Source organism: Sinocyclocheilus grahami, unplaced genomic scaffold (genome assembly GCF_001515645.1).
Source record: "Sinocyclocheilus grahami isolate Dianchi unplaced genomic scaffold, SAMN03320097.WGS_v1.1 scaffold103.1, whole genome shotgun sequence".
NCBI classification, from domain to species: domain Eukaryota; kingdom Metazoa; phylum Chordata; class Actinopteri; order Cypriniformes; family Cyprinidae; genus Sinocyclocheilus; species Sinocyclocheilus grahami.
The window spans coordinates 428,722-453,672 of record NW_015505282.1 but is presented as its reverse complement, the minus strand read 5'-3'; the positions used below and the strand labels follow the sequence as shown (position 1 = coordinate 453,672).

General features: G+C 38.4%; 1 protein-coding gene across 3 annotated transcripts in view; it reads left to right on the top strand.

The window, feature by feature from the left end:
* Positions 1-24,512, top strand: part of LOC107588425 (anosmin-1-like) — a 77,686-nt gene extending 53,174 nt beyond the window's left edge. For 2 of the 3 annotated variants that reach the window (XM_016276505.1, XM_016276504.1), the window contains exons 7-14: positions 4,847-5,043; positions 12,630-12,768; positions 17,428-17,583; positions 18,253-18,347; positions 19,550-19,718; positions 20,566-20,783; positions 20,865-21,006; positions 24,040-24,512. In XM_016276505.1, the coding sequence (XP_016131991.1) occupies positions 4,847-5,043; positions 12,630-12,768; positions 17,428-17,583; positions 18,253-18,347; positions 19,550-19,718; positions 20,566-20,783; positions 20,865-21,005 (1,115 nt within the window). In that variant the 3' untranslated portion in view covers position 21,006; positions 24,040-24,512. Of the gene's footprint in view, positions 1-4,846; positions 5,044-12,629; positions 12,769-17,427; positions 17,584-18,252; positions 18,348-19,549; positions 19,719-20,547; positions 20,784-20,864; positions 21,007-24,039 lie in introns of all 3 variants that reach the window. The other variant, XM_016276502.1, reaches the window with a different exon arrangement.
* The last annotated feature ends 439 nt before the right edge of the window (positions 24,513-24,951 follow it).

The window sequence follows — 24,951 nt, the reverse complement described above, 5'->3', positions numbered from 1 at the left end:
ATCTGGGTTGGAAAAAATCATTTTAGACCAAGATTGCAGATACGATCAGCTTGATCTCAGAGCAGCAATTCGCAAGCATGTATATGCATTTTATGGCCAGTGTAAAGCACTGTCCAGCCTTTACCTATCAATTTATTTCTTCATTTTTATTTATTTTTTCACATTGCATAAATACTTGAATAGTTTAAAAATGACATCACAAAGAGCTGAAACTGAAACGCTGTTGTTGCAAAGATACACATGGGTGCTCTCCAAAAAAATCCAATAAAAACAGTGAACCTTTAACAATAATAGTTCTCATACATTACAAAAATAAATTAATAAATTAAAATAATAATAATAAACATGAGAGCATATGATTTTACAACTGAATTTAACAGATATTTTTTAAATGTTTCACAAACTGTACATTTTATGGACTGTAATAGCATTTTAAAATTGCAAACACAAGTGTGGAAAAGCACTTCTTTTGTGTGCTTTCCCAAAGCTCAAACAGAAGAAGAATGGCACTAATAATGCTAAGATTATTACAACATTAACATGCATAAACTGTTTAAAAAATGTATGCCACAGTATGCAAAAGTGTAAAAAAAAACATCTTCTAAATGCATACATGTAAATGTAAATACTCTTAGAGGATACTTGAGAAACTGACATAAAATATACAATATTCCTTGGGGGGCTGTTTGCAGCTGCCTTTAACCATGTGGTTAAAAATGACCCTCGAACATCACAATCATAATAGAAATTTTATATGCACATTCCACAGCACATCACTTTGCATGTTAATGATCCCAAATGTCATAAAATATCAAGAAAAAAACATTGGATTACCAAGATTCCCCACAGCTCATAAATCAATTTGGGTCAGATTGACATAGTTGATCCATTTTTCCAAAACAAATCACCGTTTAGGTGACCTGTAGACGTTCAGTATTTAGTTTACGCTCGACTAAAGGCTTTGTGTCTGTGACACAGTGCAGTGCAGAGAATGTGCGAATCCCCAAAGGACAGACCAGAGAGTGCAGCAGTACTGCATCATGCCGTCAGCCACCTCTGGAAAACCACTCTGCCATAAACCTCAGAAATCCTCCGACACGCGCACATATATGCACAAACACAACACCTCCTGCACTCGGGGTCTGGCCAGCGCTCAGTATGCGAAACATGTTTCTAATAGTATGAAATAAGCTTTTCCATGGATACGGAAAACATCCTCCAGGGCAAGCTGAAATCAAATTCGGATTCAAACATGGGATTTGGCTTTTGGAGACGTTCGAAGAAATGTTTTTTTGGTACCAGATTGGTTAATATCATATCTGTAATGCTCTCTGATCTGAGTGATGCGGCCCATATCATCCCAGACCTCAGGGGTGCTTGCGTTGGCATGTTTCGAGTTCAACAGCACGGCCAAGATATAATCACACACAGACCGAGGCAACACACAAGCCGCTGCCAACAACGACTGGAATCAAACCTTCTGCTATTTTGAAAGATTACAAACTCTTGGAGAGCGCGTGCTAAACTCAGCAAGAATAAAACGAGTGTTAGAAATAGTTGACATCTTCCTGCAATGCCCTGGGAGCGTCATCCAAGCTCTTTCTCAATGTCCAATCTGCTTCGCGTCAAGACAGTCAACACACGTTAGCTAAGAGTGGAACGGAAATTAGCATGCTCCAACGCTGAAGCAATATCTCGTACTGGCGCAGGCAACTTCAGAACCCATTGACACATAAACACTAAACATTTGCACAGAACGTGCTGGAGATCTTGGAAAGAAGTTTGCACCACATGGAGTTCGTTCTGATGTGAAACTGCTGGAGGATGTGGGGTCCGAGGGTTGGGAGGGGTCGAATTAAGAATGCCTGAGGTCAAAGGTCGGGCGCGTGGCTGCCGTTGCTGGAGGGAAACCTGCAGATGAAGAGTCCTGTGTGACCTAATGACTCTCTGAGAACAAATACAGAGTGACAGTTTTGTGCTGGTGAACTAGCCATTGTGTGCTTTGTTTAGTTGCTGCCCCCAAGTCAGAAATGAAGCCGACTTCACAGACCAAACACGCTCTCTTCAGAAGCCCCACAGGCATGACATTAGCATGCATGTGAGCTAAACTGACATATCAAAGCATCTTTCCTCTGTCATGCTCAATGCACACTGATTGGCCTCCAAGGTAAAGCAGCTGGCCTTTTGCTTTAATCAGAAACAGAGCATGTGCTGTGCGTCTTTATTTTCATGCTTTGAAACCAAATGTAATGCATTATTAGTGCTTGCTAAGTCAAGTATCACTATCAATATTGCTCATGCCTAAGGTTAGTGCTCGTTCCACATGCTACAGATGTGAATATCTTAAATAGTGTGGTTTTGGAGCGAGTGTGTGCTTCTGCTTTTCTAGATTATTGGACATATGACTTTTACCTGGCCAAAGATAAAATGGGCGAAAGCATATCATATAGAGAATTGACAAATGTGGAGAAGAAGGGCATTTAATTGCATTGGATGTGCACATGTAGTTAACTTCACATCTTGAAAATATATTTTTTTAAACTGTACTTAAGGGTATTTAATGAGAGTACACATTTGTGACTGTTGAACACACTTTACATTTTAATTCTTTTTTTTTGTTTGTAATGTCAAATAAAAAGTATTAGTCAATTTTAAATAATTTTGTTTTAATAATATTCTATCAAGCTTAAAATTACTCTTGTTTTGATGTGTTGACTAACATGCACAGTAAAAATGTCTTAATTTTACGGAAAATAACTGATTTTTTTTAGGTTGTTTTCTTTTATTTTAAATTGTAGTCAAAACTCTGTAAAATGATCTCTAAGTTAACTACTCGACTGTTATTTTAAGTATTATGACAAATTACAGTAATTCACATTTTTAATACAGAAAAAAATAAATAAATAAAAAACATTATCAGTAATTAATACAATAACAAAACCGTTAGATGACAAAACAGTCAAATGACTGGCAGCAACAAAAACCATATAATTAAAGTAAAATCTCCTTAGTTAAATAAGCTGAAAACATTGTTATTTTACAAATATTTCCTGAATTATGATCAAACACCCTTTTTTTTGTATAGTGCTTTTCACGATGCAAACACCTTCACTGTATCACAATCTGACTTTATTTCTTTCATACAAAACTTCTTATTGAGAAATTAACAGTTGTATGTTGATGTTTTACTGAAAATAATGAAGTTTGAAGTCACTGCTCTCTTCAGAGTAACACTTTAGTTTAGGGACCAATTCTCACTAACGAACTGATTATTAGTTTTTGTATTATTACCATATTGGCTGTTTATTAGTACATATAAAGCACATATTCTGCATTACCATATTCTACATCCCTAATCCTGCCCAATACCTAAGCCCAACAACTACCTTACTAACTATTAATAAGCAGCAAATTAGGAGTTTATTGAGGAAAAAGTTAATGTTTTGTTAATGGCTAGAATTGGACCTTAAAATAAAGTGTGACCCTCTTCGGAAATGTAAAAATATAGTGTGTATCTTATAAGTGTTCAGGTTATGTCCCTCCAAGTGCTTCTTGTAACAGATTGACATTATTTGCTGCTCTTAACAAGCTACACGATCATGACTGAATATTTCTGTGTCTGTAGTCATAACTGTTTTTAAGGCTCTGCTGGGTGTGCTTACAGTAAAATGAGGCGCGGATTGAATGTTATGTCTACACTCTTGTTCTGTCTGGATTATTCGTGCATCACTGGCAGTGGTCATGTGTGGAGTGTGTCTCTCCCAGCAGCGGCGGTGGACACATTAGCACACGTATACACACACTACTCAACTCATGTCTGCAACAGCTCTGTTTGCCACATCAACAGAAACATGCACACAAATTCATAGAGAACCATATTAACTACACACACATGCATTCCTTTATTCCTTCTGAACACTTTGGTAGCTTGTGAAAACACTCTATGTGGAGCCAAGAAACACTAAAGACAACAATTGTTTGACCTTTACTTATTTCAAGAACGCCATTCTTATTAAGCAACAGTAATGTATTTTTTTATATTTCTGTTGTTTAAAATCCCTTATTTTGAAGGGAAACTGGTCTAACTGATGGCATTTCTTTCCTGACAAAAAGGAATATTATGAAAGCTTAATGTCATATTCCACCCCAAAATGCTAACAGGCCATTCAATCTGACTATGCAATAATAATGAAAATTATTATTCTTAGTAGTAGTAGTAATAGTAGTAGTAGTATTTGCATTATTCAAAATATTATTTTATTTTATTATTATTTAATTATAAAAATTAAGTCAATAAAGAAATATATAATGCTATTGTACTGTAAAATAAAAACAAGTATTTAATAATAGGATTTTTTTACAGAACAACGGTAAAATTACAATACTAATATTAGTGTCTGTCTTTGCTTACTTTGCTTTAAAGCGTTTAAGCAGTTATTTTGACAGAAAATCGCAGGAAGACCGTAAAAGCTTCTCATTTGACGACAACAGATTCATAATTGATTCTCATTACAAATCTGGGAAGATGGTTGATGTAGATGGAGTCCATGTAGAGCTGCATTTACTGCAAACCGAGTCACTGAAAACACCAGATCTTGCACTGCTGGTGTGAAAAGAAAAAAAAATCTGTATGAATATGGAAAAATCACATCCCTGAAAATGTCACATGAGCAATAAAGTTGGCCATCAATTGTTTGTCTTTATCCTCATGTCTTGAGCATATGTTCTGAGGTCTGTCTTTCTTCTGTGCTTCACTTCAGGTCATGTCAGGTGACCACAAATAAACTGACGAGAGTGTGATGAAAAGCAGTGGTCTGACTGAAGCACCTTCACATCTCTGTTTCAGATCCGTTTCCCCCAGAGACCCCACAGAATGCCAGAATAGGGAACCAGACGGTTCACCCTGACGGCACGGTGAGTGTTCTGGTCCTGTGGGAGGCCCCCGGGGAGAGCGACTTGGTGGTCCACCATTACAAGGTGACCTGGAGCACTCGAGGAATACCCCCAACCAGCCAGAGCCGGGCTGGACGGGTCACAGATAGGGTAAGCCCTCCTGAGCCCAGCCCTCAGTCTCACCCGTCTGCTGGTGTATTCTTTCAAATACGCCAGCATACTTTTATATCTCTGCTAAACTGTGAACCTGTAGGGGGTTATGTTCAGTGTTTATGTGTGTGGAAAGTTAATTTCAGAAGAATGAGTAAGAAAATTAAGCCAGACTCGAGGCTGCAGATAGTGGCCAAAATCTTGTTGAGGTTAAAGAACTATTTTTACCTTTCTCTCATAAAGTTGAACTTGAACCCTTAGAGGGGGGAGAAATTTCCCCAAGTTGTTTTTCTTGGTTCCAGTCTTGGAACATCAGACCCAGGAAGTGCTAAATCTGCGACTGAGTTTAAGGATTTAAACGGATGTTTTCACTGGTCAGCCTCGCTCCCCTTTGGCCAGCTCCGCCTCACAGGTGTTGGACTCATGTGCCCCACCTGTGATGTAGTAAAGCGCTAAAGCCAGTTAAGTCGGTTCCCCACCACAACCGCAAAACAAAGACGCAGCTGGCCTAGTGATCAGCATATTTTATTGTATTCCAAGTGCTCTCCTGAAAGCCACAGCTCTCAAATGGTTTTGATTAGGTAATTTGTTTTTACAATGCAATAACCTCTGTGTCTGAGAAAGCAATCTATTTTATTGAACAGTAGCCTATAAAGGCTTATTTCAGCCGACAGATTTTTGTTCTCAGAATGGATCACTGCAAGCATTTAAGAGTTATTGAGAGTAGTAGAAAATGTCAGATCATTTTCAAACTGCTTTCTTAACTGGAATTAAGAATCTATTCAATCCAAAAAACACAATTTAGTTGAAACTAAATGCACAGTGGCCCTATATGTCTGTTATTTCAGAATTTAGGAATGACAAAAGTATGGCTTATTTAACAGAACAGCACTATTTGTCTCATATTTGTACAGAAACTTATCCATATGTAGTCTTTATTTGAAATATAACAGTAATTGATGAAGATAACATGATAAAGTTATATAGTGTGACTTCCTGGACAAACTCATTGTAAGGTTTTAATGTTTAGAAAAGCAAGGATGCTGGATATATCTAGTTTAAAATAAATAACTCACTTTATTTGCACATGTTCTCTGTGATGAAATGCCAGTCAGATACCCCAAAATGATACTCTAAGGTATCTACACCAGTTCTTGAATCTTGCACTGAGGAGACCAGCTGGGCTCCACATGTTTTCAAATCAACATAGACCTCACGTTGTCATGGTCTCGAGTGAGCAGATTGGGTGGAGGTTGGAAAAATGTTCCACCACAGAAGAATATGCAGATGATGATTCAAGTAAGCAACTTTGTACTTAATAGTGATAGTACCACCAGGCACTACTCACTACCCCACTTGTATATGTGGAGAAGAGGAGGGGACCAAGCACTGAATCTTGAGGCACCCGAGTGGTTAGTTGATGTGGTTAGCTCATAACTCTGTGAAACGTTAACATCTTGTAGGACCCATGATCTGGAGTCGACTCTCAGCCACAGAGTTTAAACAACTGACAGCAAGACAGTCTCTGTGGATCGTCAGCTTTTAAACCCAGATTATTTGTCAGCCAGCAGGTTGTTCGGTGAAAGAAAAGTAGAAAGCTGAAAATATTAATGAAAAACTACATTAGGTGTTTATAAGCTGTGTTGTTGGTAAATTACCTCCTAGTACTGAGGGTTTCATTGATAGCATAGATGTTTTCAACTGTTGTCCAGCTTGAAGCAATTAATTGTAAATGAATGACTCATATGAAATGACTCATATTAGCATAGATACCTTTCACATAATAATTCTGATTTATGAGAAGTGTTTTCAATTCCGGTTGACCTAACTAATGCAGCATAACCATGTGTTTAGGTGATGAATTAGGTGTATGCTTGGTTAAAGAGATGGATCTGTACTGTAAACTTAAGCTGACAGAGTGTGTCTGAATCCAAAACATTTCTAGGAAGGCTATTCCAGAGTTTCAGAGCCAAACAGGAAAATGATCTACCTCCTGCAGAGAATTTTGACATTCTTGGTGTTATCAAATGACCAGAATGAACATGATTAAATATAGTGTGATTTGAGCTCACTTTGGTATTGCAGAGCCAGACCATTCAAAGCTTTATAAATAATTATAGCAGAATTCCTGAAATGTATGTAGTGACACTAAAATTTGATTTAAAGGGTCATATTTCTTTGTTCTAGTAAGCACTCTAACTGCTTTATTTTCATATATAATAATCCTGTAGGACACCCACCCAGTAGCACATTACAATAATCTAGTCTTGAGGTCATGAATGCATGAAACAACTTATCAGCTTTATTAATCAAAAGCAAGGATATGCCTTAAACAGCAGATTGCTGTCAAGCAGTATACCAAGGTTCTTAACCGTAGAAGATAACAAGATAATGCGACCATCAAGAGGTTATATTCTAGTGCAGGGGTGTACATTTCACCACTTTGAACACTGCAACATTTTTTTTACGTAAAACATATAACAAACAATAATCCAAAATATAAAAAATATACAATCACTTTCATGCAAATTTGTGTTCTTTCAACTAAGATATGTCAATCTTCTATTGCTCAAATGTCTTCATGTGAGTTCACTAAATTTTAGAACACAGTGAAATGCTAAACCTATTTACACAAGCTGCACTGTCAACCCTTGCTATAGAAAAATGGCCAAATTCTGACAGTAACTTACCACTTTCTGTAAAAACAGTAATATACTGTAGAAAACAATGCATTCTGGGTAATACTTGTCATTTTCATTTCTTCTTCTTCTTCTTGTATGATTTGCGGCAGCTTAGACGCTTCAAAGGCGTATTGCTGCCCTCCCCAGTTCATCTGAAGAACTCCATCTCATAGATTAAATCCTCAAATAAAGACCAGTGTGGAGTAGAAAACTTATAACAACCTGTTAATAAAGAATAACAATTTGGTCCCTCTGTAAATTCTCTTTGCCACCTTGAAGAATTCTCAGTTACTTAAAGTGTAGATAGACGGCCGGGAAGTAAGAAAACACACAGTCAAATGTATCCTCAATACTTCAATTTATTCATAGAAATACAGATATTATATAGGCATATGTCGAGGGGAGTTTCACCCTCTTAACCAATGAGGATATGAATAACATACACGTAGGATCTTTGGCCAAGAACATGTGTTTATATAAAATGGCCACATGTACAGAAAAACATGGACATATTAGGAATAGACTTTTGCGAAGAATGCTGAACTGTCTTCAGAGTTTCTCTCGAACTCCTTTACCCTTGTAGTCCTAACATTCCTGTCCTTATTGGGGCATTTAAACCAAGAAAACTAATGTATACATTTAAGCATGCATACCTCGCATATAAGTAAGACATATTTAAAACATAATATCAAGAGAGAGAGATGGATACAGAAGGGGGGATTCAGAGAGAATGCGTTGTATATATAGAAGAGTGAGAGAGAGGGAGAAAAAAAGGAGGGGTGAGGCATGTCTGGAACATTCTCTTAACAAGACGAGAGTGTTTTCTAACACAACCTTTGTTGCTTCATATTCCTTATTTTCTTGTCATTTTCATGAAAGCAGCCTACAGGAATATACTGTGAATTAACAGAGCTCAAAGTAGGCACTAAGAGGTTGCATTCAAAATCACACCCTATACCCTCATTCACTATTCCCTACATTAGTTTACTTGACCGATTGAATGAAAGGAAGTGAGTGAATTCAGACACTGATGAACACCCGATGATAACAAGCAGAATCACTGAAGGACAGAGAAACAAGAACAGAAAAAAGAGAAACAAGCAGAAACACAAGAACAACAACTGACTTCCAGCTTCAGCTTTAAGACCCTTTTACATGGAGTGTGAAACCAGTTACCGTTACGGAGGTCAGTGTTTGCTTTAGTTGTTGAGACATTTTCTGTCTGCTGGAACTGTGTGTTCAAAAAGCACATTTCCTATGGTAAGACTAAATTGATCAGATGATATTGGTTGTATTATGATGATACCAGAATTTTGGTGGACTCCTTTGAATCTCTGTTCTCGTTTAATGTAGTTACATGGGTGTTTTATGTGTTTTTATGTCTATTGATGGCAGTAGATCTGTGATTTTGTTGTATGAGATTGAACAATGTTTTGCTAATCATTCATTTACAAGATTTTTAACTGTGTTAGTAATGTAGTAAATTTGTTAATGCATTAGACGCAATGAAATTAGTGAATAAAGGAGCTACATGATGAGCACTTCATCATCAATATATAACCAGCATTCACTGATCATCTTATTTGCTCTGGTTTTGCTGTAATAAATGAGCTTTGCAAACACACAGTTAGAACAGCCAGAGAAATAGCTAATATTAAGAAGTCAAAGAGCCCAACTGAAGCAAACACTGACCACAAAAACGGTAATTCAGACCAAACATTTTCAATAAAACACAAACATCTCAACCTCTGCTAATTATCAATAAGAGCTTCTGTAGACGTTTGACAGAAATAAAGTCAAACTAGTTAGTAATAAGTGTAATAATGTGTAATGGCTGGAAGTAAGTTGTAGTTCTTGTGTTTCTGCTCGTCTCTTTTCAGGGTTCTGTTCTTGTTCCTCTTTATTTCAGTGATTCTGCTTGTTAACAGCAGGTGTCCATCATTAATACTCAGCAATTACGTACATATTCACTTAATTATCTCACTGGAACCCTGCATCAGTGTTACTTTTTCTCTTTGTAGTGTGGACACTACAGGATTTTCCTGTGGGGTTGAAAGGGTTAAATGTGTAAGATAAAAAGAGACATGTACAAAATGTATTTTAACAGTAATAAACTGTAAATTAATTTTATGGCAAACAAACTGTAAAACAGTAATGCACTGGCAACACTGTTGCCAGTAGTTTACTGTAAAGTCAAGTAAAAGCAGCAATGCACTGTGAAACCTAACAGCGATTTGATCTCAGTAAAAGGAGAGTAAATGCTGAAATTAAATGTTATTCTGTATATTTACACACAATGATATAGGAGAGATCTGTTAGTGCTGAATGTTCTGTTGGGATTTAAAGAGCTTCTTTTTGAGTTTTGTAAGGTTACCGTCGTGCTGAAGAGTATAACCTGTGCTTCAGTCCAGGAGAAGAACAAGAAACGCTGATGATATGATACATATTGCTTTATTTAAAGGCAGTAGCTGTAGTTGATGATGCAGTGAAAGTCTCTTAGTTACCTCATATTGCACATGCATGGGTGCTTAGGTTAACTAGCTGTGATCTGCAAGAAGTTTAATTTTGATCTTTTGATGGTTGTGTTTTATTCAGTTATTTTTACCTTGAAGGGTTCATATGATGTTGCTAAAAAGAACATTATTTTCTGTATTTGGTGTAATGAAATGTGTTTATGTACATACTGTACATTATTGTTTCTCCTCTATGCACCGCCTTTCTGAAACGTGTCGATTTTTACAAAGCTCATCAGTCTGAAAAGCAAGGTGTGCTGTGATTGGCCAGCTATCCAGTGCGTTGTGATTGACTGAATACCTCAAGCGTGTTCCGGAAATGTTACGCCCCTTACCATACTGTGATGTCCTGTCAGGCCGGAGCGATGATTCAAAAACATGAAAACCCATTATAAACGAGGCATTTGTTGCATCCAGTGGAGACGGATTTTGATGACTTATACTGTCTTTTTACGCGTTGTGTTGTATCGCACCGCGTAAACATAAAACCATGTCTGTATTTGTGATCGGAGAAATGACAAACTCTACTCTACACTGCTCAAAACTCGCGTTTGAATCATCAGTGGCAAACTCTTTAAATATAAAAAAACGTACTTACAGTCTGTGAGTCAGAACAGCCGGCATTGTAGTCTACTCAGCCAGGATCAGGAACAGTTCTCTATAAAATGTGCTGCACACATCTGAATATTTGGGTTGAACTGTTCTGGAACAGTGTTGTAAATACAACTTAACCACTGATTTCTAGTCGTGTCCTCTTTTGGAAGACCAAACAAAGTAGTTTCGCTTTCACAACGAAACACAGCGTCACACACGGTGGCCTAGATTGAGCGGCGGCGGCCTAGAGTGAGGAACGGCCGGAGGGCTAGAGTGAGCGGAGGCCGATGGGCTTGAGAACGGCACAGCCGGCGGATTCGACGAAGGAGCGTCCAGCGGGCTTGCGGCAACCACATGTGACGACCTCGGGCTGGACTTGGTGGACATGGCTTCATGCACAGTGAAAGCCGATCCGGCGATCCATAGCTCGAAGTTGATGTATTTCCTCAGCGACCAGCACGGATCAGCTCCAGGCTTCCTCTTTTGGAAGGCCAAACAAAGTAGTTTCGCTTTCACAACAAAACACAGCGCCTTCACGACATGGCGGCAGCAACAATACTACAGTGAGAATAAAAGTTGTGCCTTCTTTCTTTGCGTGAACATTTGGGCGGCGTTATGCAAATCTTCCCACATCATGACGTAGACGTGGGGGTGTGTTAGAACGAGCCATTTTAGGTAGGCGTGGTTGACTCTTAACTTTTATAAAGAATATCTCTTTAGATTTGAGACTTTAGTCTTTGCAACTTTACAGATCTTCTTTATGCACCAATAACACTTGTAACACTCCAAAGAGAAAGGAAAAATTGAAATAGCATCATATGACCCCTTTAAGATATATTATTTTTAAGTAGACTCAAGTGAAATATGTTCAAAGTATTAATATGTTCATGTTAAAAATTTTAGTTTATGAACTGAATTGGCAGTTGGCTAATTTAAGGAAGCCGGCTTCTAGAAATGAAGAGTTTTAATTTAATCCATGGTATCTTTACAGTAAAATACTGTAAACTATACTGCAGTAAATAACTACACAATTAACAGTTAATTACTGTATTTTACTATTAGTTTACAATGCAAGGTTTTAGTGTAGATGTTTGACCTACAGTAACTAGCTGGCAACAGTGTTGCCAATATATTACTGTAAAAATGCCTGGTAAGGTCTAATAGTGTGAGTATCATCTGCATGACAGTGTCAACTAATTCCATGTTTCCCAATAATGTCTCCTAAAGGAAGCATGTACAAAAAAGCAGAGAGCCCTGCGGCACTCCATATTTACCTTGTGATTGATGACATTTCTTCATTAACTTGAAACAAAGTGGTAACGGTCAGATAAGCATAAATCCTTATCATGCTAATACCAGTCCACTAATGCAAACAAAATTCTCTAACTTATTCAAGAGAATGTCATGATCTATCGTGTCAAAGACAGCAGTAAGATCCAGTAGTACTAGAATGTGGATGCAAGCACAGGGGTTTCGGACATACAGAAAACACCTCTGTCAGTAGCCTGGACGGTATTGGGCAGGGCTCTTCAACTCCAGTCCTGGAGAGCCAGTGTACTGCTTAGTTTAGCACTAACCCTACCCAAACAAGATATATAAATTGTTTAGGATTATGTGCAAATTACAGACTGGTGTGTTTAATTGGTACTGGTTATAAAGTCTCCATGAAACTGGCCCTCCAGAATTGGAGTTGAAGATCCACCTTATTTTGCAACATGGATGACTACTGCAAAACTCATTTTTTATGTCTTAGTGCTAAACCATTGCAATAATAAGGTCTTATTTTTATTTCCTGTAGGATGTAACTCAGATGGAGCTTCAGGGTTTACAGCCCAACACGCACTACACTGCACAGATTCAGGCCATCTCTTACTGGGGTCAGAATCGGCTCAAGAGCAACCGAGCTCACCTCTCCTTCATCACTGCTGCAGCCACCTGTAAGAACTCTGAACATCTGCACGCTTAGAAAGATTTAGATGCATGTTTGGAAAGTTATAAAACTTCATAATTAATTGTTTTCAGATTGTGCGCCAATTTTGACATTCAATCAGTTTTATGGAGTATAAATTGAAAAGGGTGTAAATGAAGGGGTGTCAAAAATAAAATATTTGCTCTCTTTAAAAGACTTGATTCTGGCCCCCTCCTTTTACCATGAATCAGTGGTGCCGTTAATAATTGCAGCACAGCAGAGCCATTAAAAACACAGAAAACCTTCTCTGGCGAGGAGAGTGTTTGTCAGAAATGTTGTCCTCTTATGGTGACTTAGATTTTGGCACGTGAGTACATGAGGTTAACCTTTCCCAGAGGCAGCACATTTCAGTCCTGTATGAGAATCCAGCAGTACCGTGGCTCACTAGGAGAGGTTTGAAGGGCACGACCCGGTTTACTCTCCTCAACAGGACTGCACTTAACCCCACACAAGTTTCTCACCTCCACTGTTGTTGTTATAAATATTTCAGTAATTCTGCAAACAAATTCCAGACTCAAAGTGAAGAGATATGATGGTTTGGAAAAGTTATGTGCTGGCTCTTTTTAGTTGTTTTATTTAGAGCAAAACTAGCATGCTGAAATATTCAAAGGCATAATCCGTTTTTCTACAAATTAAATTTCTTCTTCTTTGCTTTCCAATAATTTTTCCACTTTCTTATTTTATGTCTTTAATATTTTCCCCACTGGTTTTATCGGCCCTCTGTTATTTCTCTTGAGGTCTCTTAAACACCACATCATTTATATCACCATATTCCCTTACAATAATGTATTGCAGACTGCCTAATGCTGAACCCAAGATTTCATTAGTTACAGTTTATGAACAAGGAAGAATTGTCAATGGAACAGAATCAAATATAATTCAAAACATCAGTGCTTGCTTTTTGTGTCTTAAGAAACATGTCTTAGGTGTTTCTTCTAGACAGCAGTGAGATTTAATGCAGAACTTTGCCTAACTGCTTCTCTGATGTTACTCCTGAGAAATTATCCGAACATTTCTCATTATATTCTACCGAGATCAAATTATCTGTGCAATCTGTGCAATGGCGTCCACATACATTTTTGTAACTCTGTACTCTTTGCAACAATTGTTTTCATTTGTCCATTTATTTTATGACAAACATCTGTGACAAAGTTGATACTTGAATGAAACTTAATTAAGCTTAATTAAGCTTAAGTAAACTCAATTACACCTCCTGAGCTATGAAAGCAAACTCTGAAGTGAAGATCAAACGTCAAACATTGGCTAAATTTAGAAACTTTGATTCATTGATATTTTTTATTTGCTTAAAAGTGAATGTTTATGCCTGTGTTCACATGATATCATACACCTTAGCGAAGTTGTGGCTTTTGAGTTTTCAAGTTGAAAGCATTGCAGTTTTTTACCAAAGACGATAATTGAATAAGAAACACATTTATAGTAAAAAGTCTATAGAGCAAGACATACTCTCATGCCCCTGGACTCATTCTGTGTGTTTTTCCCTCTCCACGTGCTCCATGACCCAGTTTTCCCTTGTTAATTGTTTATTGAGTTCCAGGTGTGTGTTGTCAATTACCCCATGTATTTAAGGTCCTGTCTGTGCTTTTTGAGGTTGTCTGGAATTGTATGTTCGTATTTCCCAGCTAGGTGTGTGTTCCTTGTTCCATGGATGTTAATTAAATTCTCTTTGTTTGAAGTCAACTCCTCGTCTCCTCATTCCTCGCTCCATGCTCCTCACAGTAGCGCAGTCCTGACAGAATACCAGACCATAAACAGTTACCTCCGTGTGTTCCCTCCGTTTTTGTTTCCGTTTTTACCCAGTGTTTTTTGTTTCCATTGTACACATGGATCCTCTCGCCTGCCCTGAATACCTCCTCCTCCTGCTGGAGCAGGAGGAAAGATCGCTCGAGGGCCATACCAGACTGTTTCTGGCCCTCGCCGAACTCACCAGCTATCCGGACGACGCGATCTGCGCATTCTATGACACCAGCCTGAACACCGCGTGCAGAGCGCCATTGTCCGAGGATGGTCCTCAAGCGGATTTCGCCACCTTCGTGGAGTGGATTCTGGCGTGAAATCGATTGTCATTCACCATCTGCCCCGTGAATGATCTCGCCGGATCCACTCCTGACCCAGTGCCCAGCCCACCATCTCCCCGCTGCGCGGCGCGCATGTCAGAGCCCACCACTGACAGAGAGCCCGAGCTCGCCAAGGCCGACAAGCCGTTGCCGCATGGAGCGACAGAGCAACGGATCACCGTGGAGCCGGAGCTGCAAATGACGTCAGTCAAGGTGCGAGAGCCGGCAACAGAGCCCGCCACGAGGGAGAATGCCGCGGACAAAGAGAGCGTGGAGTGGAGCTCCACCCACTGCACTGCGGCTGAGGGTGAGCTGATTATACAGCTGGGACTGGTGGACTTCGAGGGGGACCTTATAGACTGGGAAACAGAGCTGGAAGCCGCCTTAACCCTCTCCTCTCTCCTTCATCCCCGCTGGTACCGTCCGGCCCTGAGTGGGCTCCCGTTTCCCAGTCCAGCCCAGAGAGGGCTCCAGTCCACGAGTTTAACCTAGATAGGGCTCCGGTCCCCGAGTTTAGCCCAGAGAGGGTTTCAGTACCCGAGTTTAGCCCAGAGAGGGCAACAGTCCCCGAGTTTAGCCCAGAGAAAGTTCCTGTTCCCATGTCTAGCCCAGAGAAGGCTCCTGTTCCCACGTCCAGCCCTAAGAGGGCTCCTGGTCCCAAGTTAAGCCCAAAGGTTCACAAATGCCCACCCTCCCACTTGCTCCTGCCTCCTCCACCACTGTCGTCCAGCAGCCCGTCTGCTCACCCTCAGCCCACCATCAGCACGATGCGAGCTCCGCGGGACTGCCATCCTGCAGCGTCGCCAGGGCTGGAGTATCCCTTGACTCCGCCTCCAGCCTCTAAGCCCCAGACTCTGCCTCGGCCTGTGGACCCGTTGGCTCCACCATGGCTCCTAGCTCCCTCCTCTCTGCCGTGGCCTGGCACTCCACTAGCTCTGCCGGGCTCCCTCGTCCCTCCGGCTCCGCCTTGGTCTGGCGTCGACCATCCTACACCTCGGGACTCTGCGCATCGTCCCTTCGTCCCTCTGGCTCCGTCAGGCTCCTTCATCCCTTCGGCTCCTCCTCAGTCCTCTGTTGCTTCGGCTCCACCACGGCCTTTCGTATCCACGCCTCCACGTCAGTCGCAGGCACCATCTGCTCCACCTTGGCCCTCCAAATCCTCCCTGTCACCCTGGCTCATCGGCTCCTCCGTCACCTGCTCTGCCGCCGTTGGTCGGCCCCCTGGAGTCACCGGCATTCCTCCTCCATGGCTCCTCACTCGGTCGGCTCCACCATGGGCCTCCATCATGGCTGTGGACTGGGTCCTGCTTGGCCTCTCCTGCTCCAAGTCCTTCCTGTCGCCTCCCTGGCTCCTCCCTACATCGTCACCTCCCTGGACACTGTCTGACGGCCTCCTCACAGTAGCGTCTCGTGACACATACAGTATAAAGCTCATATTTTTGTTGAAGCATAAGAATTAGAGTGTAAAGAACTTTGTTTAATCGATGATGGTAAATCTCAAGGAAACATGCGATAGTCACATTTCAGCCCAAAACATTTTAACCTTTGTAAAGAGATTAATGACAGTAGCCAGGTTTCCATCCAAAGTTGTGAATTTAACTTACGCACAAAATTGGAATATCGCACAAAACATTTGCGAATAAAGCATTGTTTCCATCCAATGAGTCAAGGAGAACAAAATCGTCACTTCCTGATTAACTGGCACTAAATATCGCAAAAAAAAACTAGGAGAAGCCATATATAATAAATGACTTGTGACTCAGAGCGAGCAGACGAAACACAATAAATGCAGCGATTGCTTTCAGAGGTGGATGCTGCTGTTTGGGAACGTGTAAGATGCTTATACAGAAGTACTTTGACGACAGACTTTGCTCAGGTTTTTCAGAATGATCATAACAACATTTCAGATGCTGTGCAACGAGATCGGTCCGCTGGATAGTCAGGTTTTGCTGTCCCATGTGCATGGAGAAATTAATTCAGCAAATGCATTTCCATCTCCTATTATTCACATTAACCCTTTTTCACACAAATCAAAAACCACCTCAAGCAAACGTAAAAACTTTTTAGTAAAATAATAGATTTTTTTGAAATTTGCCATTTCCATGACTCGTTTCTGATGCGATACTTCAAAATGCACATAAAAGCAAGGTGATGGAAACATAGCTAGTGACATACAGTGGTTTTATTGAAGTTACCCTTTGTAAATTAGAGGCAGTACAACTAAATTTGTTGTAAAAGTCTGGTGCTAAAAATAGGCTTCATAAATTAGCCGGGTATTTTTGGTCACCAGGTTGTTTTTCGGTCACTTCCATGCCACAGGATTTTTTTTCTCATTTTGTCTCTCATAGTTGAGGTATACCTATGATGAAAATTACAGGCCTCTCTCATCTTTTTAAGTGGGAGAACTTGCACAATTGGTGGCTGACTAAATACTTTTTTTCCCCACTGTATGTAGTACTTAGTCATTCATTTAGAAAATTTTAATCTGAAAAGTTGCTTTTTAAAATAATAAAGACTATTGCCAAATGAGTGAATCTCCTATCTCATTCTAGCGTCCTCAAATGGGAATGTCCACCTTTCCGGAGAGTTCTCCAATGAGATTCCTGTGTCCCATTCCTCTCCCAGTATCCTGAGGCTGGAAGCGGCCGCCCCTCATTATCACGACAACCAGCTGCAGGTCAAGGTCTTCTGGAAGAGCCGAATCACAGGCAAGTCAGCTTCTTTCTGCACTGGCATGTACATTAAGGACATACGGCTGAGGTCATTCGAAGTTTACGTCTCTGCAAAAATGGTCTCCTAACAAAAAACACGCTCACATGACTTCACACCAGTCACGCAAAGCGTATGTGTTTGTTGACAATCCATCGGATCCATGTGTGTCCTTAAACAAGTCACCGCCGAAGCAAAGCAACAGCATGACTGATGATTTATGGAAGAACGTTACCAAACATAAATATTATCTATCCGGCATAAAAAGACAATCTCACAGGGATGTCCTCTCTAGACTCTTTCCAGCAGATTTTTCACGATCTGCTTAGTACATGAGTTCCAAAAATACACATTTGGCAACATGATGGTCTTCAAAGAGAAGATTCCAGTCAAACCGCAAGCGCCCATAAATACAGGGTGTTGATTTACTGTTATCTCCTGGAAAGAAAGGCATGAAGAGTGATTTAATAATGCCGGTATGAGTGTGAAATCAAAAACAGATGAAGGGAGATGGCAACCTGACGCGGGTTCGAAGGAAGATGTCATGTTGCCTGCGTACAGAACAGGGAGCTCAGAGCAAAATGTAGCCAGTCCGTGAAAATGTGTTCATGCTGCCTCAGAAACAGAAAAACATTACCTACAACATTCTGCCTTGTTTCTTCCTGTAGAAAGCCAGAAGGATTCCAGTTCATATATTCTGAGATGGTTTCCTGAAGTTTGTGCCCATAATGTGACGAAAGGCGAGAAAACAGCTATAGTTCAGGTGTGTCTCATTGGTTTACAGTATACTTTCTTGCCAAGAACTCTGAAGGGGCCATTTTATTTATTTATTTGTATTTTATTTTATAAATTTTTATTTCATGTACATACTCTCATTTTCAGTCAAAAATTATTATTTTTTTTTTCAAAAGTCTTGATTTTTTTATGTACCAAGATATTAAAATTAAAAAGTACTGATCGATGAACCTTATTTATTTATTTTGCAATTTTATATAATTAATCCCACAATAAGGGAGATTAGTTGATGAAGACAGAATATGTATCAATCTACATCTAAGCAAACATTTTATTTTATTACCAAAACATACACTCTCAAAATCTGAAATTTTAAAAACACAATGTGTTTTTACTTATAATAACTTGTATAACTTATTATATTTTACTTTTAATAAGCATCTCAGGACAATATGTTTTTACTTATTATAATAAAAGTGTGCAAACAAGTCAAAATAATAAAATATTCAATTTGATTGAAATGAATCAGCTCGTTCATGAATCAGACATCGCTTTTGTGTCTCAGGTTTCTTTCAGCAACAATGTGGTTTATTATGAAACACAGTGGAGTAAAAAGTATGATATTGTGCTTTGGAATGTAGTGAAATGTTGAAATTGAAGTGAAATTTGCCAAAATATAATACTCTGATAAAGTACAGATGTCTAAACAAAAACAAAAAAAATGTTGATGGTGAATAGTCTGAGACCCTAAACGTAAAATTTGGCCACAGGAAAAAAAACTATGTTTGGAAAGGTGAAAAAATGATGCCAAAATGTGGTGAACTATCAATTTAATGCCTCACAACCATCATATCGATTAGCATTTTATACTGCACAGATACTAATGCTAAAGAGTTGATGTCACTATCAAACCTGCATGTGACCCTTGAATTTACCCTCAGAAGGATTCTTGTTCCTGCATCTGATTTCTTTGTTCGCTGAAGTTTATGCAGCTGAATAGTGTAAGAGATAATGGCAGCACTGCCCAAGAGCGCTGTATTTCCACACATGATCTGTCAACACTGGCAGCGGACACAATAGAAATGTGTGATATCATTATGGTACAGATGGGTTATCGGTTATCTGATTCATTTTCCACAGAGCATTTCTCATGTACTCTCTCGTTTCATTCTTAGCCACAGACGGTATACTGTTGTACTGAGGAATAACTCTGCTGTTTCTGCTCTTCAGGGAACACATTTTGTGATTACTGGCCTGCTATTTGCCTGTAAGTACCGCGTGGCAGTGAAGCCCGTTACGGGACAAGAGCAGAGGTCAGAGGTCATGACCTCTGTAACCACCCCACTTTGCTCATCGCTGATGGGCCGACGGAAAAAACCTGTTGCCTGCGTCAGAGATGGTAAGATGATATCTAGCACAAAAGCTTTAATCACGCCACATTAGCTGGGTCAATCTCATAGAAATGTCACATTTCACCATAAAATCAAAAGGGGGAAAAGAGAAGATATTCTCCATAAAGAAATTAAGCTCTTTTATTATTTTAATTGCAAACATTAAGTCCAGTTTTTATTAATGCAAAGCAAAAATAAAATAAAAATCTTATTGTGATTACTGTAATGTGTCCGGATGTCTTATTTTTGTTTGTTTGTCATTTTGATTATTCTCAATAGTGATTTAAACTAAAGTCAGCATAAATTAAAGGATGTACAACAATAATAACAACAAAAAATAATTTAATACAATAAAATTATAGAATAAAATATTACACAATTACAGTAATATCAGACTGAAAAAAACTCCTTTATCCTAAAAGTTACCCTGTAACAGGCTTATTTTTTTTTTATGTTAAAAAAGGTAATAATAAATAAATACATATATACATAGAATGACAAAAATCTAAATTGTGACATTAAAAGTTAAAACTGACATAAAATGTAAAAAATTATGAGTCTATAATTCTGACATAAAACATTCAAATGATTCAATCTGAAGTCAAACCTATGGGATACTGACATAAAAGGCAAAATTGTGAGGTGAAAAGTAGATATAGAAGCTTGTATATCCAAACTGGAATTAAAAAGTCCTAATTATGATATAAAAAGTCATATAATTAGGCCTTTTTAATGTTTGAGTTTGAGTTTGTAGTGAAATGTGAGCCAGACAGTTTGAGATCCCCCCAGATTTTTGCAACACATGACAGAATTGATGTATTTTATGGTTCATCCCAGTGCAATATGTTGTGCTAGAGCGCCCTCCTCAGGGTAAGAAAGGCCTGCAGCGGCCGGAGAAGCTGGCAGCATGGTTTCAGCCGGCGAACGGCTCGGTGCAGGCCGTGTTTAGCTGGCAGGTGTCTCCAGAGAGCACGGGACAGACCCCCATCACTGGATTCCAGCTCTCCTGGCTCAAAGTGTCCCGCAGCAGAACCAACGGCATGCTCGTCTCCCAAACACACCTCCTGCCCCCCGTGAGTCACACACACGCCTAACTGACCAATCACACAACACAGCAGCACTCTAAACACACTCCATATGAACCTGTCCCTCAGGATCAGCGCTCTCTGACAGTAGACGCGCTGCAGCCCCAGAGTGAGTACAGAGTCCAGCTGCAGGTCCTGTCTGGAGCAGGACACGGACCCTCTGTGTCTAAGACCCTCCACACTCCTCACGTGAACGGCACACTCCTCTGAGGTACACCTCACACACCTCAGGGACACCGCAGTGACTGGACTCCAGCTGTAAATGTACTTCAAAAACACTTATTATCTATTATCATTAACCAAAACTAAAACATTTTCATTACTTCAAATAAAGTAAACATGAACTGAAATGAAACACTTTTTTTTACTTCAGCTAGTCACTAAGGCAACATTTCTTTTAGTTTCGTGTTAAAGCACTGAAATAAACTGAAACTAAAATAGAGGAAAAACTGTGGACAAAAAGAAAAATGCGTTGTGCTTAAAATAAACTAAATTCTGATTTTAGTATTACTAAAATTGTAAAAATCTGTGCAAGAGTCTGGATGTGGAATTGTGTCTCTTTTATGCGAATAAAACTATAGATATTTTGAAAAATAATAATAATAAAGACAAAAATATGCAACAAAGTGACTAAAACTTTAACTAAAATTCAAATTAAAACTTATTTACAACAACTGTAATAGTTTATCAATGATACTAAAATAACACTGTTTCATGCAAACAATAGCATAAACATGTTTTTTATGATGATCATGTTTTCAGTATCTGGTTTATTTAACCAAACAAAAAAAATTATAAAAAATAATAATAATAATAATAAAAACAAATTAAAAACAAATATTATAAATTAAACATTAATTATTAGTGTTATTCAATTATCAAAATTGGTTCAGGGTTGTGAAATGTCCATAATATTCACAAATTGATAATTCATATTTTGAAAAAAAAAGTCATAATATTAAACAGAAACAACAACCTGCATATCCTAAGGGAAATATGTTATTATTCTTTTTAAAAATAGGATTTAAAAAATATTAGTAATGAATATGAAAATTACATATCTAGGCCTATTTGTTTAAAATTTGTTTAAAATAGCTTTTTTCCTTTTTATCATCTCTGACATATTTGTTTGTCATTGATCCAGATATATATGATTATTAGGTTAAATTTTCTCTCTTTTAAGCAATACAATGCAAAATGTTTTGAAGAATATTCACGCTGTTTTTCTCTATACAATGAAAGCATAGAGTATCTAGGACTTCCAGGTTGAAGTCCATTTCTGCCACATATGGGGGGAAAAATCATGCATTCGTAAATCATATTTTTGATAAGTCATATTTTTAAAGTCTATTATGTCTTAAAAACTTTAAATTCTGAGATAAAAAGTCAAATTTATGGGATGCTAAGTCAATTATTGGTAATCCAGTCGTTGACTACTGGTTAAACTGCAGCTCTACCTTCACGGTTCAAACTGCAGATAGTTAACTTAATGTCAACTATACCTTTTATCTCATCATTTTGACTAAGGCATTTTTATCTCAGAATTTTCACAGTTAGAATCCGAGTTGTAACTTTATCTCACAAGTTCATGTTTTATGTGACAATTATGACTTCTTTTCTCATAATTTTGGCGTTTTATGTTAATTTAGACTTTTACCTCATGATTTCAACTGTCATAATTTTGACTTTTACCCCATGATCATTGAACGTGTCTCATAATTATGACTTGGTATTTTGAATCAGTCTTCGGGGTGACGGAGACTGCTCTGGATTGGCCCAGATCCTATTTAACTCATTGTAGTCACTTTGTTTTTATGGTGTCCCTCAGGGCTCAATACTTGGTCCCTTGCTTTTCAGCATCTATATTTTTCCTCTTGGTCAATTATTAATACCTCTCGACCTTAACTACCATTTTTACGCCAATGATACGCAGATTTACATCCACTCAAACCCAGGTCAAAATGTGAACATTTCCCATCTTTCACATTGTATTTCTGAGATTAAGTTGTGGATGTCTGACAATTTCTTGTGTTTGAATAGTTCCAAAACAGAATGTTATGCTTAAGTAAATCTCAGAAAACTCACTGCAAGGGATCCCGGGTTTCGGCACCATCTGTAACCATCTTTCCCTACGGTGGTTCAGGCTGTAGGATTGCCTAATGACTGAGAGAAAGAGATAGAGAGAGGGGGGAATAGAGAGAGGAAGAAAAAGAGGGAGAGAGGGCAGAGATGCATGTGTGAGAGAGACGTTTCCCGCACCACCCCTCTGTGGGGTGTCCTGAAGATGCCAGTGCATTGTTTGTTTCTCAGGAGATCAAAGTATTTTAGTTTCTTTTATCCTTACAACGGTGTTGCTCTGGAGTTACAGAGTAAATTAAAAAGTAAAGTGTAAAGAAAAAAAGAGGCAATGTTTTGAAAATTTGTGTAAGCAGTTGAAAAAAAACCTGTAACAAACTTCAATATTTACTAAATTTGGCAGCTATAGAATTCTGTCTGGGGCCAGGGTTGTTGATCATATAAATCCTGTTTTGGAATTGTTGCATTGGCTCCCGCTAAGATTCCGAATTGATTTTAAAGTTCTTGTGTTAACATACAAGGCACTGCATGGCTCCTCAGACTTGGCTGAGCTTTTAATTCCTTATACACCCAGTCTCAACTTGCGATCTTCTCAAGAGTGGTCTTTTAGTCGTTCCTAAAACACGGCTGCGTTCTAGGGGTGATCAGGCCTTTTCATCTTACGACCCCAAATTGTGGAATTCTCTCCCGGCTGACATCAGGGAAGCAAATTCGTTAGGTATTTTTAAATCTCGTCTTAAAACGTTCTATTTCTGACTTGCTTTTAACTGATTGTCATTCTGTATTTTTGTGTTCTAATTTGGCTTGTTGTGTTTGCTTGTGTTGTAAACCGCTTTGAGAAAGCACCCTTTTAAAGGCACTATACAAAATAAATGTATTATTATTATTATATTGGTATGCCATCATTTTGACTTTTTATCTTATAAATATGACATTGTTTCCATTTATATAATGTTTATAAAATCTCCTTTTTTCCCTCATGTGGCAGAAACAAGTAGCCATACGTTCAATCAAAAAATACTATACATGAAGTAGTTCATATGTCTTCTGAGATCACGCATTTGAGATGATTTTTTAGCTTTGATTGAGAAACAGCCAAATTCCAGCTGATGTTCACTGATTCTCTGCAGCAGCTCACTGTAGCTAATAATGTTATATTTTTTTACAGATGGAGGAAAGAAGTGAGGAATCAAGCTACTCTTATATGATACAGTGCTTGTGTTGTTCCTCATTTGGACAGGTGTGTCTGTTAAATGACTAAATGTAAAGCACTCTTCATCATCAGAGAGACAGTGTCTGCTGTTATGGACTCGGTGTAATGGGACGAGAACACTCGCACCAGACCAGCATGATCACAGAAGAAAACAACACCGACGTGAAGGCTTTAGATCAGTGTACTGTAATATAGGAATGATGAATAACCAAATTATGCTTTTGTTATGCAAAAAATGAGTAGCACTGATGTATTTAGTATGTAGTTGCATATAGTTATGCTCCACATTATTTTATTAACATTTGTTTTTCATACAGAAGTTTAATGTGCTTTTACTCAATGGGCCTCATTCATGAAACACAAGCAGAATGGATGTCTTAAAAGCTTGTGAAACCCCACATGAAAAAATACTATAGTAATTTATAGTAAATACTAGTGTTTTGAACCATATTATAGTAGAGTGTATTATACTGTATATATTATAGTATTTATTTACAACACTTTGAATTTGAATGCTACAGCATACTATAATGAACTGATAAACTGTAATAAATACTGTAGTAGGCCTATACTTCAGTTGTAGAAAACTTAGTACAGTGTTGGGTAAAGTAATTTGTTTATATTACTATAGTTTTTATATTACCACAGCAACTATAGAATTACCACAACAAATTAATTCAAGTACTTTACTATAGTATGGTTCAAAAACACTATAGTATTTAATATAAATTACTATAGTATTTTATTTTTTTCATTCTTGGGTAAATTGGCCTTCTTTTACATTACTTTTATTAATTTAGAAGACACTTTTTCCCCCAGAAATGCATACATCAACATCATATATATTTTGATCATATTTCTTCCTTG